The 13,708-nt window shown below is 47.4% G+C and overlaps 8 protein-coding genes across 8 annotated transcripts; 5 read left to right on the top strand and 3 right to left on the bottom strand.

The window, feature by feature from the left end:
- Positions 1-258: 258 nt before the first annotated feature.
- Positions 259-1,515, top strand: B9G98_03546 (Global transcription regulator sge1; the record flags this gene model as incomplete). The annotated part of the gene is made up of 1 exon (XM_024810103.1): positions 259-1,515. The coding sequence occupies one exon, from the start codon at positions 259-261 to the stop codon at positions 1,513-1,515; it is 1,257 nt and encodes a 418-aa protein (XP_024665871.1).
- Positions 1,516-1,711: 196 nt separating this feature from the next.
- On the top strand, positions 1,712-3,518 carry B9G98_03544 (Replication factor C subunit 4). The gene is made up of 2 exons (XM_024810101.1): positions 1,712-1,788; positions 1,839-3,518. The coding sequence occupies exons 1-2, from the start codon at positions 1,721-1,723 to the stop codon at positions 2,770-2,772; spliced, it is 1,002 nt and encodes a 333-aa protein (XP_024665870.1). The 5' UTR covers positions 1,712-1,720; the 3' UTR covers positions 2,773-3,518.
- On the bottom strand, positions 2,767-3,489 carry B9G98_03545 (CAAX prenyl protease 2; the record flags this gene model as incomplete). The annotated part of the gene is made up of 1 exon (XM_024810102.1): positions 2,767-3,489. One exon carries the CDS (start codon positions 3,487-3,489, stop codon positions 2,767-2,769), a length of 723 nt encoding a protein of 240 aa, XP_024665869.1.
- Positions 3,519-4,214: 696 nt separating the features above from the next.
- Positions 4,215-5,894, top strand: B9G98_03543 (Vacuolar protein sorting-associated protein 52; the record flags this gene model as incomplete). The annotated part of the gene is made up of 1 exon (XM_024810100.1): positions 4,215-5,894. The coding sequence occupies one exon, from the start codon at positions 4,215-4,217 to the stop codon at positions 5,892-5,894; it is 1,680 nt and encodes a 559-aa protein (XP_024665868.1).
- An 815-nt stretch (positions 5,895-6,709) lies between these two features.
- On the bottom strand, positions 6,710-8,599 carry B9G98_03542 (Mitochondrial Rho GTPase 1; the record flags this gene model as incomplete). The annotated part of the gene is made up of 1 exon (XM_024810099.1): positions 6,710-8,599. The coding sequence occupies one exon, from the start codon at positions 8,597-8,599 to the stop codon at positions 6,710-6,712; it is 1,890 nt and encodes a 629-aa protein (XP_024665867.1).
- Positions 8,600-8,657: 58 nt separating this feature from the next.
- On the top strand, positions 8,658-9,380 carry B9G98_03541 (Cell division control protein 14; the record flags this gene model as incomplete). Its single annotated transcript, XM_024810098.1, has 1 exon — positions 8,658-9,380. The coding sequence occupies one exon, from the start codon at positions 8,658-8,660 to the stop codon at positions 9,378-9,380; it is 723 nt and encodes a 240-aa protein (XP_024665866.1).
- A 40-nt stretch (positions 9,381-9,420) lies between these two features.
- On the top strand, positions 9,421-10,767 carry B9G98_03540 (AP-2 complex subunit mu; the record flags this gene model as incomplete). Its single annotated transcript, XM_024810097.1, has 1 exon — positions 9,421-10,767. The coding sequence occupies one exon, from the start codon at positions 9,421-9,423 to the stop codon at positions 10,765-10,767; it is 1,347 nt and encodes a 448-aa protein (XP_024665865.1).
- A 148-nt stretch (positions 10,768-10,915) lies between these two features.
- Positions 10,916-13,084, bottom strand: B9G98_03539 (ATPase family gene 2 protein; the record flags this gene model as incomplete). The annotated part of the gene is made up of 1 exon (XM_024810096.1): positions 10,916-13,084. The coding sequence occupies one exon, from the start codon at positions 13,082-13,084 to the stop codon at positions 10,916-10,918; it is 2,169 nt and encodes a 722-aa protein (XP_024665864.1).
- Positions 13,085-13,708: the final 624 nt, after the last annotated feature.

The following is a 13,708-nucleotide window of genomic DNA, read 5'->3' as shown; positions in this document are numbered from 1 at the left end:
ATTCCATCAACACTTGTACAAACCATTACTGAGAACACTTGTTGCCCAGCTTTAGTATTCACCTCGTGATCACCCGCGGTTGACACTTTTTGCCTTACTCTAGAGTGTGCATCTATATTTGACACTCTAAACCTCCTGCGACAGAATCTGAAAGCATATTCTGTAACGCATTTCACTACAAAGCTCATACGTGCCGATAGATCCCATACTTTGGACAATATTTTCGTTTCTGAAAGCATCAGTTAACCCAAATCTCGCATGGACTCCTTGACAACCACTCCTACATACTTTGGCTTGGTTAGAGATATCAACGACGCTTTAATCTTGTTTCAGTTAGCGGTAGATGGCGAACTCAAACTGGTGCAACAGCGCCTAAGCGAAGAGGACCGCAACAGACTCATCAAATCCGGGAATATCTTTATCTTCAAAGAAAGCAGCGGAATAAGGCGTTGGACAGACAGCGTTTCTTGGTCTCCATCTCGTATTGTTGACAACTTTCTTGTTTATCGTGAAGTCAAGAAGGACGAGAGTGGACACAGAAGAGACATCTCAAAGAATCGATCCCGCTCAATTGGATATCGGGACCGAGAACGATCAAGGTCCCCGAAAAGACCTGAACCCTGCCGAATGGTCACCAAACGACCGGATCCAGCTCTTGTAGGCTCTTTGGCAGATAGTGAGCACTTCAAAGAAGGTGGCCTTGTTAAAAGGACCATCACTGCCAAGTTCAAAAATGAGACTTACCACTTGGTCTCATATTATACCCTAGAAGATGCGGAAGACTGCCGACTACCTCAGATCAGTCACAATCCAAATTATACGGATCTAGAAATTCATCAAGATCTGATAAACAGCCCGTCCTTTAGAGTGACGCTGAATGGGTGCATGAACCCAATGGTAGAAGGCTACGAAAAGCAACCGCAACCTCTTGAATTTTATGGAAACTATGGACGAACAACTCAATCTTCATATCCTCCGGCCCAACCAGCCCTAATGCCGTCGTATCTGCCCAACGTATCACCACAAAGACACCATCAACCTCGCTACGTTGACAGCCTACCCCACGGTACAGGCCCTTATGGAACCGTGCCTGGAATTCCTTGGAGATCCGGGAATCGTCCACTAAGTGAGACATGCAGTCCCACTCGTTCTCAGCAGATGGCTTCCCATCCAGTCTGGCCATCCCATCCGACTCCAACTGACCCCAGTCCACGATCTGGACGGGATGTCAGACTAAGTGACAGCTACTCGCCTGTACAAGGAAGCTACCCCACCAGTGTTCCAGAGTACTATGATAATATCGATCACAGTCTTGGGTATAATCGTCCAAGTTCAATGACCCTGTCGACGCCCCCGAATCCCCCTGCCATGTTTGGTCGAAATGACTACAACACACCCGTGTACGACCCCGCGAAAAAGTCAGGGGAGTACGCAAGATCTTATTACGATGGCAATATCAAGGACGACTCGTTTGGAGGAAGATTGTACGATAATGAAGAAAAGCCACTGCGTTAACGCAACGGCATTTTGCAGAGCCCAGACAGCGGCTGTCACCACTCTTTGAATGAATATAAATAGCCCCTCCTTTGTCCTTATATATCTATGGGGAACTCTAAATTTATCGTTGCAGTTTAAAAATAAAACAATACGGACTCAAGGTTCGCTATTACATTCAGCACAAGAAACTCAAGTTGAGTTCCTCGACGCGTCGTCTTTAGTCATGTCAAACCCAGGGCCGTCAAAACGCCAAAAGCTATCAATTGCCGACAGTGGACTGGAGCTTCCATGGTAAGTACAGAACAACTGAACGACCGCTTGGACGAATGCTAACATTTAAGGGTAGAAAAGTTCCGGCCGAGATCACTCAATGATGTAGTGGGGAACGAGGACACCATCGACAGACTTAAAGCTATGGCGCGCGATGGAAATATGACACACATGATCATCTCAGGAAGCCCTGGTATTGGTAAAACTACGTCTGTGCACTGTCTGGCACACGAGCTACTTGGTGATTGCTATAACGAGGCCGTTTTAGAGCTGAATGCCTCCGATGAGAGAGGTATTGACGTTGTTCGGGGACGCATCAAGACATTCGCACAAAAAAAGGTGTTGCTCCCTCCAGGGCGGCAAAAGATTGTGATCCTGGATGAAGCTGACTCGATGACCCCCGGTGCTCAGCAGGCTCTGCGCCGAACCATGGAGATCTACGCAAATACCACCCGATTCGCCTTCTGCTGCAACTTGTCCAACAAGATCATTGAGCCGCTACAATCGCGTTGTGCTATTCTGCGGTTCGGTCGTCTCACAGATCAACAGATTCTTAAGCGGCTCATGCAGATTATCAAAATTCAGAATGTCGAGTACAGCGAGGATGGACTTAGCGCGCTTTTGTTTTCTGCAGAGGGTGACATGCGACAAGCGATCAACAACCTTCAATCTACAGTTAATGGTTTTGGGTTTGTCAACGGTGAGAGTGTTTTTAAAATTGTGGACTCGCCTCACCCAGTAGTGATTCGTGAGATGCTTGGCGCACTGAAAAAGGGAGATCTTGATGCAAGCCTTGATAAGATGGATGAACTCTGGACCAAAGGCTACAGCGCCATTGATCTCGTAACGACAATGTTCAGGGTTGTGAAAACGTTCGATGACTTGAATGACCATGAAAAGTTAATGTACTTTAAAGAAATTGGGTTTACTCACATGCGGGTTTTAGAAGGTGTCAATTCCAAATTACAGGTTTCCGGTTTATTATCTCGCCTTGCAGCCCTATAACTTGGTAAGTCCGTACGCAAAAGTTGATAATCCGCCTATCAATAGCGTCCTATACCACCAAGGTCCATCAATATCAGGGGGACCCATGAGGTTGCAGAAAACGTGTGCTGCCACGATTGGCCATACACTACCAAGCGAGAGGAAAAGTTTGGATGCATATGCTCCGAATAAAGTTGTCATTGCTAGCTGAGCGATTGCCGGAATAATGCATTCTCTCAGTGGCACTCCTTGACGGTACTTTCTCAGCGCATGATGCATGTGAGCTAGCCCAAAGTATAGTGGGGTTTCCCAAATCATCCTAGTTTGAGAAAGCCCTGCCTGTTTGTAAAACGAAATAATAACTGACCGATACACCAATTCTTCAGTCAACGGCCCGAACAGATAATCTCGCAGGTCTGGCCATGACCACTCTGGGCGAGGGATACCGTTGCGGATTATGGGGCCGCTGAACAGGGTCATTGTCAACCCCAAAGCAATTGCAACTCCTTTTGGACTCATCTGGAGCCCCATTAAATTGAAATTTTGCCAATAATCGCCGCCAATCAGTGTTTGAGCTGCAAATGGTCCTAATGCAATGGCTACCGTAGTTGAGGTCACAATTCTAACCATCGTGTTTTTAATAACAGCCGGATCATCTCGGAGGCCTTCTTTGGGTTTAATATAAATCCCAATCCAATAAAATGTAGCAAACGCACTCGAAAGAAGACGAACCACCATTAATCAATGAGATAAAAGAAAGGTTTACAAATCGAACCGTCTTAAATCCCAACTTGATCTTTTTGTGGATCAAACAAAAGTCCAGGCAAATGCCGTACGTTGATAATGCTACAATATTAGCCGCTGATAAGGAGCTGAGGTATTTTTCGCGGTTTAGGACCGAAAGATGGCCTTATATGCGCGATAACTGCCACCCACCAACGCGACCCGAACCTCACGTCCCCCCCACGAATAAACCTGAGATTAATCTATGCAAGCCATCGTCACCCCCAGTAGAAGATACCAGACCGCAGGCAGTCAACGATCTTCGCAGCTTTGCCGCTCCAATTGACTCCGACGCTCGGCTTGGTCTGTCGGGTCGTTCAATTGTTAGTCCACAACACACCCCAATCAATCGATTGAGTAAAACATCGACAACACCTCGGAGTGTACCTCGTAAACGCGTATCCAAATACTCAGTTTCTCCAGAGGTTGCACCAGTGACTCCCGTTACTCCTCAACCGCGTTTGCCTTTCAAAGATCTCGTTAATCGCCCATTAGATCATATGCGATATTCGAACACACCAACAACTGCCCCAAATCCAGCTGCTGCAAATCCTCAACCCACTAAGAAAAGGCGCTATAAGTACGATATTATTGACTGATTTGCAAGGTCTATTTTAATTTATTGATTTCTGGTTGAGAGATAGTCTGCTTGACCTGCATCAGCATCTTAGCTGCTTACAATGCAGTCTGAGGTTTCGCGACTACTAGGCATTGAACCCGAGCAGCTCGCAGCGGCCGCTGAACGTGCTCGGGACAAAAGTCACTATAAAACCACAAGTGAAAAGATTGACTTGGCAAGTTTCAGTGAATGGTCGGCGTCAGTAGAGGACTTTGCGAAGCTGGTGGACTCGACACTCAAAGACTTGGAACTGGTTGAACAGCAAAGCGAAAAGTTTAAGTCAGATATCAGCCAACTCTCCTCGGAGATGAGCCAGCTGCAAGCACTGTCGTCGAATTTGCACCACCGTCTAGAGGTTCGTAAAGAGGTCGAGTTGGAGCTGAGCCCTATTTGTGCCGAAAGAGTCGTGCCACCAGCAGTGGTATCCGAAATCTCTACTGGCGAAATAGGACCTCAATGGAGAGCGGCACTAGCTTTACTTTTGAAAAGGCCAATGCTGTCGACTTCAAGTGCGGATACCAGTGAATCTCAACGATTCATTGACACGTTACTCACTAAAGCTACAGCAAGAATCAAAGTATGGTACGTCTATTGTGTGAGGCGTATTCGTCAACCGGGTACCAACGCCGAAACAGTCCAGGGCGAAATTATTAACAATAAACCCTTGTACGAATTTCTGTTGCAGCGAGAGCCACGCTTGGCTAGACGTTTGCATCTCGCGTACTGCAACACAGTGCGTTGGTACTATACGATGCTTTTTGGCAAGTATAATAGGAATATTGATAGAATGCCGGTCATTCTAGTTGATAGTTCGAAAACACTCGGGGCTCTTGGCGCATCAGCTCACAAGTCTATATTTGTTTCAAAATCAACCGCACGAGGCACGGACGTGTTCAATATCGGATCAAGGCCTACTATTCTCACAAGCAATGATACGGCAATATGCTTAGGGCAGACGAGTCCTCCGCAAGGCTATCACATTGAAATTATTTTGCGAAGTCTGCTATTGGTACTATACAATAGCATGAAGGTCGAGCAAGAAACACAGCGGGAAGGGTTTGCCAACGTTGCAGCCTCGGCCAACATTGCTGATCTTTCCATTCGAGAAAATGCTGCAGATGAATCGGTTGCTGTAGAAGAGCTTGCATTAGATTCCGAGGTCAACTCAGATATGAGTGAGCTGCCGGTGGACTCTGCTTTATTCACAAAGCCACTAGCGGGCATCCAGGCCACCTTCACCCGCCTCTCCCACGAGAACTTTGATATCTATGGCCTTATATTGAGTCTGCGTTTAATTCAGCAAATGCCTAAAGATGTGGCGGATTTCAACGTGTTTGCCAAGGTGCTTGAAAGCTTGCTTTGGACAGAGATCACCTTTGTGCTTGATGCGAATTTGAAGAGCATCGAACAAGCAGCATCGAAATCTTCGAGTCACCGTGCCGCCTCTGATGTCACTCCTCATCCAATGACGCAGCTCTTTGCTCAGTTTTTAACTGGAATTTTACAGATTTCAACGGAGAACGAAGCACTTGATGAGCCATTGGCACCCAAACTACGTCAAATGACTAGTGGATTTGAAATGTTCGTCACAAAACTCAGTAAAGCAAGTTCTGATGCTGAGCTGTTCTTGTACAATAACTATTTCCTCATTTCCGCCTTGCTAAGCGACGTGCCTGGAAAGCTTGCCGGCGAGCTTGCCCAGCATCTCCGTTTACTGACCGAGGCATATGCTCCAAAATGACAGCAGTCCACCTCTGAAACTTCGTAGCAGCACTGAGTGACCTGCAGTCATGTATAATCAATACATCGTCAGATGAAAGCTTTGGCTCACATCTGTGAAGAAGTCTAACTTGATTCGACAGCAAATTAAAGGCATAGAAGTATCTGATATAGGCCAATTTTCACGAAACAAACGCAATACCACACTCTCAGTGTCATTTATTTGTCGAAGGGAGCTGGTGACAAGTGAGGTTCCGAGTCACATGCTTCTGCTACTTGACCAAATCTGGACCGTCGATCGCGGTGCAATAATCTCACCAGTATAGGAGGTAACAAAACACTTATATACCACGGTTACGATAGATATGGTTGAGGAGAAAATACAAAGACTGTGTTATGTGATCCCCTTCAGTAGCTTAAAATTGCCTGCATTCCAGCAAGGATCGCTAATGTGTATGTCGAAATTTAAGTTTAAATGTAACTGTTTCATGTGTTGCTCAGGTGCTAATGCTTGTCAAGGATGCACTCCACAGATGCGCAGGAACTGCAGCTAGGTTCCTGCGCATCAATATGAAGTTCAATCATTCTGAACTACCAACGGTGGATATGTAAAAATAATGCCTCAGCCGCTCGAAATAGCAGCAAGCATAGCGTACACGGTCCACCAAGTAAACAAGCAGGTCTATAGTTCATCAAAATACTTGTCGAGTTGCTAAAGCAGAAATTGTCAAAACACTATGCAAATCACTGGCTACGGGGTATAAATCGGGTCGAGTCTGATAACTGGTGCGACTTTCAGACGCTAAAGAGGTTGTACGTGGTCCTTGACACAATTCACTACAAAGACCTTCTCCATAATAAATATGCGACACCGGCCGCCATAGCTGTTGTACCAATCGCCAAAATTACCTGGTACACGGAGTCCTCTTCAGGCATATCAGCAATTTGAGGAGTCGCCGGGCCTGGTCGCATTGCCGCATCAACCAACTGCACAAACAGCGCGCTCAACGAAGACGGCCACTCAGCAGAGACATGTAATGGGGCAGCAAGTCCAATTTGGGTGGTGTATCTATCAGGTTGGACATCTGTACGCTGCTGTTGTCTGTCAAGATCAGCCTTCAAAGCAGCGTATACCACAGGCAATTGATCGAGTTGTCGGTATTTTTCACGTAGTTGGGTAAGGTAGGAAAAACTCTCTGGGTCTGAAGAATCGTAGCAGAAGCAAAGCACATCACACTGCGCTAGTTTCTGAGGGTTTTCAAGAATTGCTGGTTCCAGCTCGCCTAGTTCCTCCAAAATCAGGTAGCACTGTTTGCCGCCTGGCATCTCCACCGAGTTGACCATCATTTGCATGGTGATCGTCGGTGAGTATGTATAGGAGCTCGAACGACCCAAGAACGATGATAACAGAACGGACTTCCCTGACCCACTTGCACCCAGTACAAAACAATTGAAAACATTGCGGTCGCTGTAGCACACATTTCTGTAAATTTTGGAGCGAGGATTCCGGGGTTTTGCTGCCTTTGTTATACGAATCGCCGAAGTGAGTTTCCCCGCGCCGTATTTTGATTCATAGCCAAGCATGGCCAAATATGCGAAAGCAGTCTGGTGGTTAAGAAAAGCCGTCATTGACCACTGAGCTAACCAACCTTGAAGTGTTACGTATCCCCTTTCATTCCGAACCGTGCTGTACGGGAATTGGGTATCGGTCCATAGCTTTGGAAATCCAGGAGTGGGGGCAAATAATATATCAAGTTCGTCCGGACTCAGGCCCCCGTCGTCGTCCTTGTCGAACAATGTAAACAGATCAACCAAAAATCTGTAGCCATTGGGACTCAATTCGACATGAGATCCGGTGGGTACATCCACAGAGGGGCACAGATAGCGCTCATCTAGACACAACGAGTCTGTGTAATGAAAGTGTCTCAGAATCCCCCAAACTGTTTCGTGTCTTCCTTGCTCGGCATACAGCTGGGCCAGAGCAACGAATCCGTCGCACGTTATACCTTTTCCAGGGATGTAGAGGGGTTTTTTGGGGTCCACTGACCGGTCGAGCAACGCGCGGTGGATACTTTCAATATCGGACTGGTCGAGACTAGACTGGAAACATTGGAATTGCAACTGCAAAAACTCCAGATCCGTCATGTATTCGGTCTGATCTTGGTCGCAAAGAAAAAAAATTCTCCGCAACGCACTCACTGCCGCTGGCTTGAGTTGACCCTCTTTCGCATCAAACAGTGGAGCAAGCGGATACGTAACGGCCCTTTGGCAAAGGTAGAAGGTTTCACTAACGTTGAACTTGTCCTTTGCACTGCAACGAATAAATGAGTCGATCTCCTTGAACTCGTTCATGATATTAAGCACTTCATCGTCGTCATTGTCGTTCTGTTCTGCCGAATCAGCATCGCACTTGTTTTGACAGAGAATTACCGGGAGATTCACTCCAATGGATCGCAGAAATGGCATCCAGAACAGTGAAATACGTTCACATGTATAGTGATCCGAAAAAACCAGCCACAATACGTTCGCTTGCCGCAATTCAGATTTCAGGGTATTGCGAGCAGACAGCTGAGCAGAAGTGTCAACCACAGTCACCGTGATGTTTCCACGGGGAATAAAGAGCGGCGGCAGAACGTCCTCGATGTGCGGAACGAACCTATCTTTAACTAGCGCCGTGATAAGCGACGATTTCCCCACACCATCGTCACCGCATACCACAATCCGCATCTGACTAAAAGTGAACGAGAGCACTTTTCGGGTTTGTTTACATACGATAATTTTTGGAATGCAGAGCGAAATATCTGGGTTTATAGAACGAATTGAGAAACGAGATACTGGCGATTTGCATGGTGTCATTAGTGACATAGAAATCAAGATTCTCAAGATCTGCGAAGACGGGACCATGACGTTGCGGCAGTCTCAGCACACCCGGGAAATGGACCAATTCCTTGCACTGCAGGACAGTTTTGCTTATAACCTGACGGGAAGACTTGCACTACAGCTGGACTGGGCGGTTTGCTCAGTCGATCACACTGACGAAACCGCAGTAGCGGTAGCAGTAGCGATGCTGAGGCTCATTCAGGGCCTATGTCTGATCCACCGCCCATCGCGTTTGGCGTTCAATAACGACGACCTCATGGGCAAGCTGATTGCCTGTATCAAGCACGCCAGTCCACAAATACAAACCGCGTCCATCAACGCTTTGGTTGGTATAATGGTCCGGCAGGTGGAGAACATTCGGCGATTCGAGGCATTGAGAGGACTGAAAGCAGTGTGCGACACATTCAAACACCGCCACACAACCAAGGAGGTGAAGCTGTCTATTTTGGAGTTCCTCTTCTTTTATCTTATTCCCGAAACCCACATTGTTGACAAAGACCGAACAATTCCTCGCAAAACCACAGCCGAGAAGCAACTGATGCTTGGCAAGTATCTATCTAACGTAGATGGTCTGGTGCGTGAGCTCGAAACCTCGAAGCCTTTCGGTAGTTTAGATTTAGAGTGGTAATTTATTTAATTTGGATCGACGTCTCCGACACCGCTTTGTCATGATCTCGGCCGTTCTCATTTATGGCGGCAATAGAGGTGAGGTTCTTGCCTCGCGTATTTATAAAGACGGTCTAAGGCGAGCAATCACCGATGCATTTCGTGTTCAAGTCATCTCGAACCCGGAAAACAGGTCGCCCTTGCTCACGCTAGGCTCTACGTCTTTCCTCCATATCCGCCATGGAGACTTGTACATTGTCGCGGTCACGCGTCACGATGTCGATGCGATGCTTGTTTATGAGTTTCTATACAAGTTCACCGACTTGTGTGTGTCGCAATTTGGAACTTTTGACGAACAAGCTTGTCACAAAAACGTAACCTTACTATACGAACTCCTGGACGAGTTAGTAGACTTTGGCTACCCTCAAAACACAGATGCAGACGCCGTGAAGCAGCTGCTTGCCGGTACTAGCAATTCCAGTCAAGGATCCTCGTTATTTCCAAGGTCACTCATGTCAAAGTCCAGCTCGTCATCGAAATCGCAACCCACAGCACCATCCAACCAAGCGACCCAGCAAGCGACGGGGTCGGTATCGTGGCGACGTGAAGGCATAAAGTATCGACGGAACGAGGTGTTTGTCGACATTTTCGAAAATTTTAATCTGCTCACTGATTTGCGGGGAAATGTTATCAGCTCGACAGTCGACGGAAAGATTCAAGTCAACAGCCACTTGAGTGGTATGCCTCAGTGCCGAATTGGGCTGAATGATCAGAGTGGTCACGAAATCGACACAGAGTATGATGAAAATGACGACAAGTCTAGTCCTAGAAGTCGTCATACCGTGAAAATCACCGACTTCCAATTACATCAGTGCGTTGATTTGGCACGGTTCAATCGTAACCGCACAGTGCTTTTTGTCCCTCCAGATGGCGAATTTGAGCTCATGCGTTATCAAGTCACAGATAATTTGAAAGCTCCTATCAATCTTCAGGTTGATGTGGATAAGAGCGGCGCAACCATCCACTACAACATTAGAGCCAAAGCCACTTTTGAAAATAAACTGGTAGCTGGTGATGTGACGATTTATGTTCCTGTTCCACCGAACACTACTAAAGTTAACAGTAACGGTACTGGCAAAACAAAATACCAGTCGTCAGACAATCGCGTAATGTGGAAAATTGGTAGATTCACCGGTGGTACTGATGCATCCTTCGAAAGTACTATCAACTACACCCAGAGCAACATGCCCTGGAATCCACCTCCCATTAAGGCTGAATTTAGCCTGAGCCAATACTGCGGCTCCGGATTATCTGTCAGATACCTGAAAGTGGAAGATAAGAGCAATTATACTGCCCTCAAATGGGTCCGATATTTAACCCGTGCCGGTAGCTATGAGACAAGAATATAGACTAATAGCCTCAAAAATATGAACTGAAAACTATTTCTCCAGTCGCTCTTTTGAAAGAGCCCGCCTACAAAACAGGAGAGCCCTCATGAAGTTGATAAATACCAGTCTGAGCCTGCTTTCGGCAACGCAACCGGTAAGATAAATATAATCAAAGCCTGCCAGTGTCAAAATTTTCGAAATATTCGAGCATGCTGGCGGTAATATTTTTGCGAAGACCACTCAACGCAGCCAAGAAATGATCGCGACGGATTGCAGCAATATCAACGGATTCGTTCATTGCAAGTATACCAGCCTCCTGGCAAATGCTAACGACTTCTGCTCCCGAGCAGCCCTCTGTGGCATCCGCAAGCTCCTCCAGATTCACAGAGTCATCCAGAGCCATCTTTGCGAATTGTATCAGCAGTATTTGCCGGCGTGCATCCCTATCTGGGGGTCGCACATAGACTAAGCGATCCAATCTACCTGGGCGCATTAACGCGGAGTCAATGACGTCCGGGCGGTTGGTGGCAGCCAAAATCACTACCCCATTCAAACTCTCAATTCCATCCATTTCGTTCAGTAAAGAGGTCAAAACCCGGTCCCCGCCCGCCTCAGACTCGCCTCTTGCCGTGGTCAAGGCATCTATCTCATCAAAGAAAATAATACTCGGAGCCGCAGCTCTTGCTTTCCGGAAAATCTCGCGCACGGCTCGTTCGGATTCCCCCACGAACTTATTAAAAAGCTCTGGTCCTTTTACAGCCAGGAAATTGAGTCCAGTCTCAGTAGCTAGAGCCTTTGCGAGTAAGGTTTTAGAGCATCCGGGTGGTCCATACAAGAGAACTCCTCGAGGTGGTACAATACCCAGTCTCTCAAAAGATTCCTTTTGTGTCAACGGCCACTCAACAGCTTCTTTGAGTCTTCTTATAATATCTGCTTGGCCGCCAATATCAGACCAGAATACTTTGGGAGTCTCCAAAAAAACTTCGCGCATAGCAGAGGGCCTTATATGTACCAAAGCTTTCTCAACATCATCTCGCTCAAGAAACATATCGTCTATGGCCTTGTTAGCCTGAAGACCGCCTTGGATGGCACACATAACAGCATCGTTACTTAAAGCCTGTAAATCTGCCCCCACGTATCCATGCGTTTTACTGGCAATCTGTTCGATATCTAGGGGAGTCAGATGATGTGGTATCGCCGACAAGAGTATTTGCAAGATTTCTTGCCTCGCTTGTGCACTCGGGATGCCAACCTCGATTTCCTGGCCAAACCTTCCTGGCCTCCGCAGAGCAGGGTCTATATTATTTGGCCGGTTAGTAGCACCAACAATCACCACTCTTCCTCCAGCATTCATACCGTCCATTAATGTCAACAAGGTAGCTACCACTCGGCTTTCAGTTTCGCCCGACTCGTCGCTGTCACGTTTAGGGGCTAGCGCATCGATTTCATCAATGAAAACAATGGCTGGAGCGAACCTCTCTGCCTCATCAAAAATACTCCGTAGCGCCGATTCGGTCTCGCCAAGATATTTTGAATAGATAGCGGGGCCGTTCACTCGCAAGATATGGTTGTCTGTCTCGTTGGCAATCGCTTTGAGAAGCAAGGTTTTACCTGTACCTGGAGGTCCATACAATAAGAACCCCCGCTCAGGTGGTGTTTGGAACCTTTCAAAAAGCTCTGGTCGGTTAAGCGGCAGCTCGATTTTGGAACGGAGCAACTTCAGCTCTTCCTTAAGGCCACCAATGGAGCTGTATCCGACGTACTTTGATGACTTGGGTAAGCCGTTGTCGACTTTAACAATCTTTGTCGAATCTGTGATGGTAAGGGGCAAGTTTTTTGTTGACGAAAGCGCGAGGGACTGTATATCGTCAACCGTCTTCTCCTTTACGGCACCAACGATTTCAATTCCGTCTATAACCAAACCAGTCTGAACAATTCCCACTGATTTCAAGAGTTTCGCTACCTTTTCTTTGGGCGTTTCAGCAAACACAAAAACGGTTCCGGCGGGATCAGGGCGAGGGGCTGGCTTGACAGTGACTCTGTCTCCGGCAACGAGCCCCGAAAGCCGTCGAAGCTCCTGCGGGATCTCTACGACATCAAGATCACACGACGTCGGGGTGATCGTCCCTGTCACGAAGACAGATCTTCCGACAGAAGCACAGGCTCCGGCCTCGAGCCCCAGCGCACGAATCGTTTCTAAATCTAAATAGATTTTGCCACCATTTTGTGCCCCAGTATTCGATGGTCGGACAATAAGCTCCTGTACGGTCGGCGAAGGCGGCGGTTTAGGTTTGACAGAGAACTTCTTTGTGCCCCCTGAAGAAGCGCTCTTCGACATGAAGCTGCGAAAAATTTTAATTATGTAATCGACTAAGCCCGTCTTTGAACGGTGAGTGCGGCGGAGTAGCCACCCGCGAGACCTGCAGCAGTGGCTGAAAACGAGACCTAGCGACATCGGATTTAGCAGTCCCAAATGGGCACTTGCAACTTCCAATTGGTTTTGTTGAGTAGATTGCGTGTGACCACATGCATATTTACCCCACGTCTGCCAGCTTGGTCGTGCAGTTAGTATCGAGTGGGGGCAAGGGTGTGAAGGCGTCTAACCCGCAGGGAGAACAACACGCTGCATAGCACACATGGTTCGGCAATAGGTACTTTCAATAGGGGCGATGCATATCGATAGCCGTAAATGCGGGGACACCACGATATCGATGCTGTATGCATTTGATCATTAAATGGAATTGAATGGAAACGAAACATCTCACTTATAGCTCGCGGGAAACTAAGTGGTCGCGCCAATTCGGGCAGTGCGTCTTTTTCTCCTCGGAAAAACCCCCCTTACCTCCTCCTGACAGCGCAGACGTTGGGAGGTGCGGCTGGATGCATATTGTCGAATGAGAGAAGAATACGCTGCAGAGCAACCTAAGAGCGGGCACTACAAAGCGAAATTTCGCCCGGTGCA

Source organism: Wickerhamiella sorbophila (genome assembly GCF_002251995.1).
Source record: "Wickerhamiella sorbophila strain DS02 chromosome Unknown contig2, whole genome shotgun sequence".
Classification (NCBI taxonomy): domain Eukaryota; kingdom Fungi; phylum Ascomycota; class Dipodascomycetes; order Dipodascales; family Trichomonascaceae; genus Wickerhamiella; species Wickerhamiella sorbophila.
Note: the sequence above shows the minus strand (reverse complement) of the source record. Positions and strands in the feature narration are given on the sequence as shown.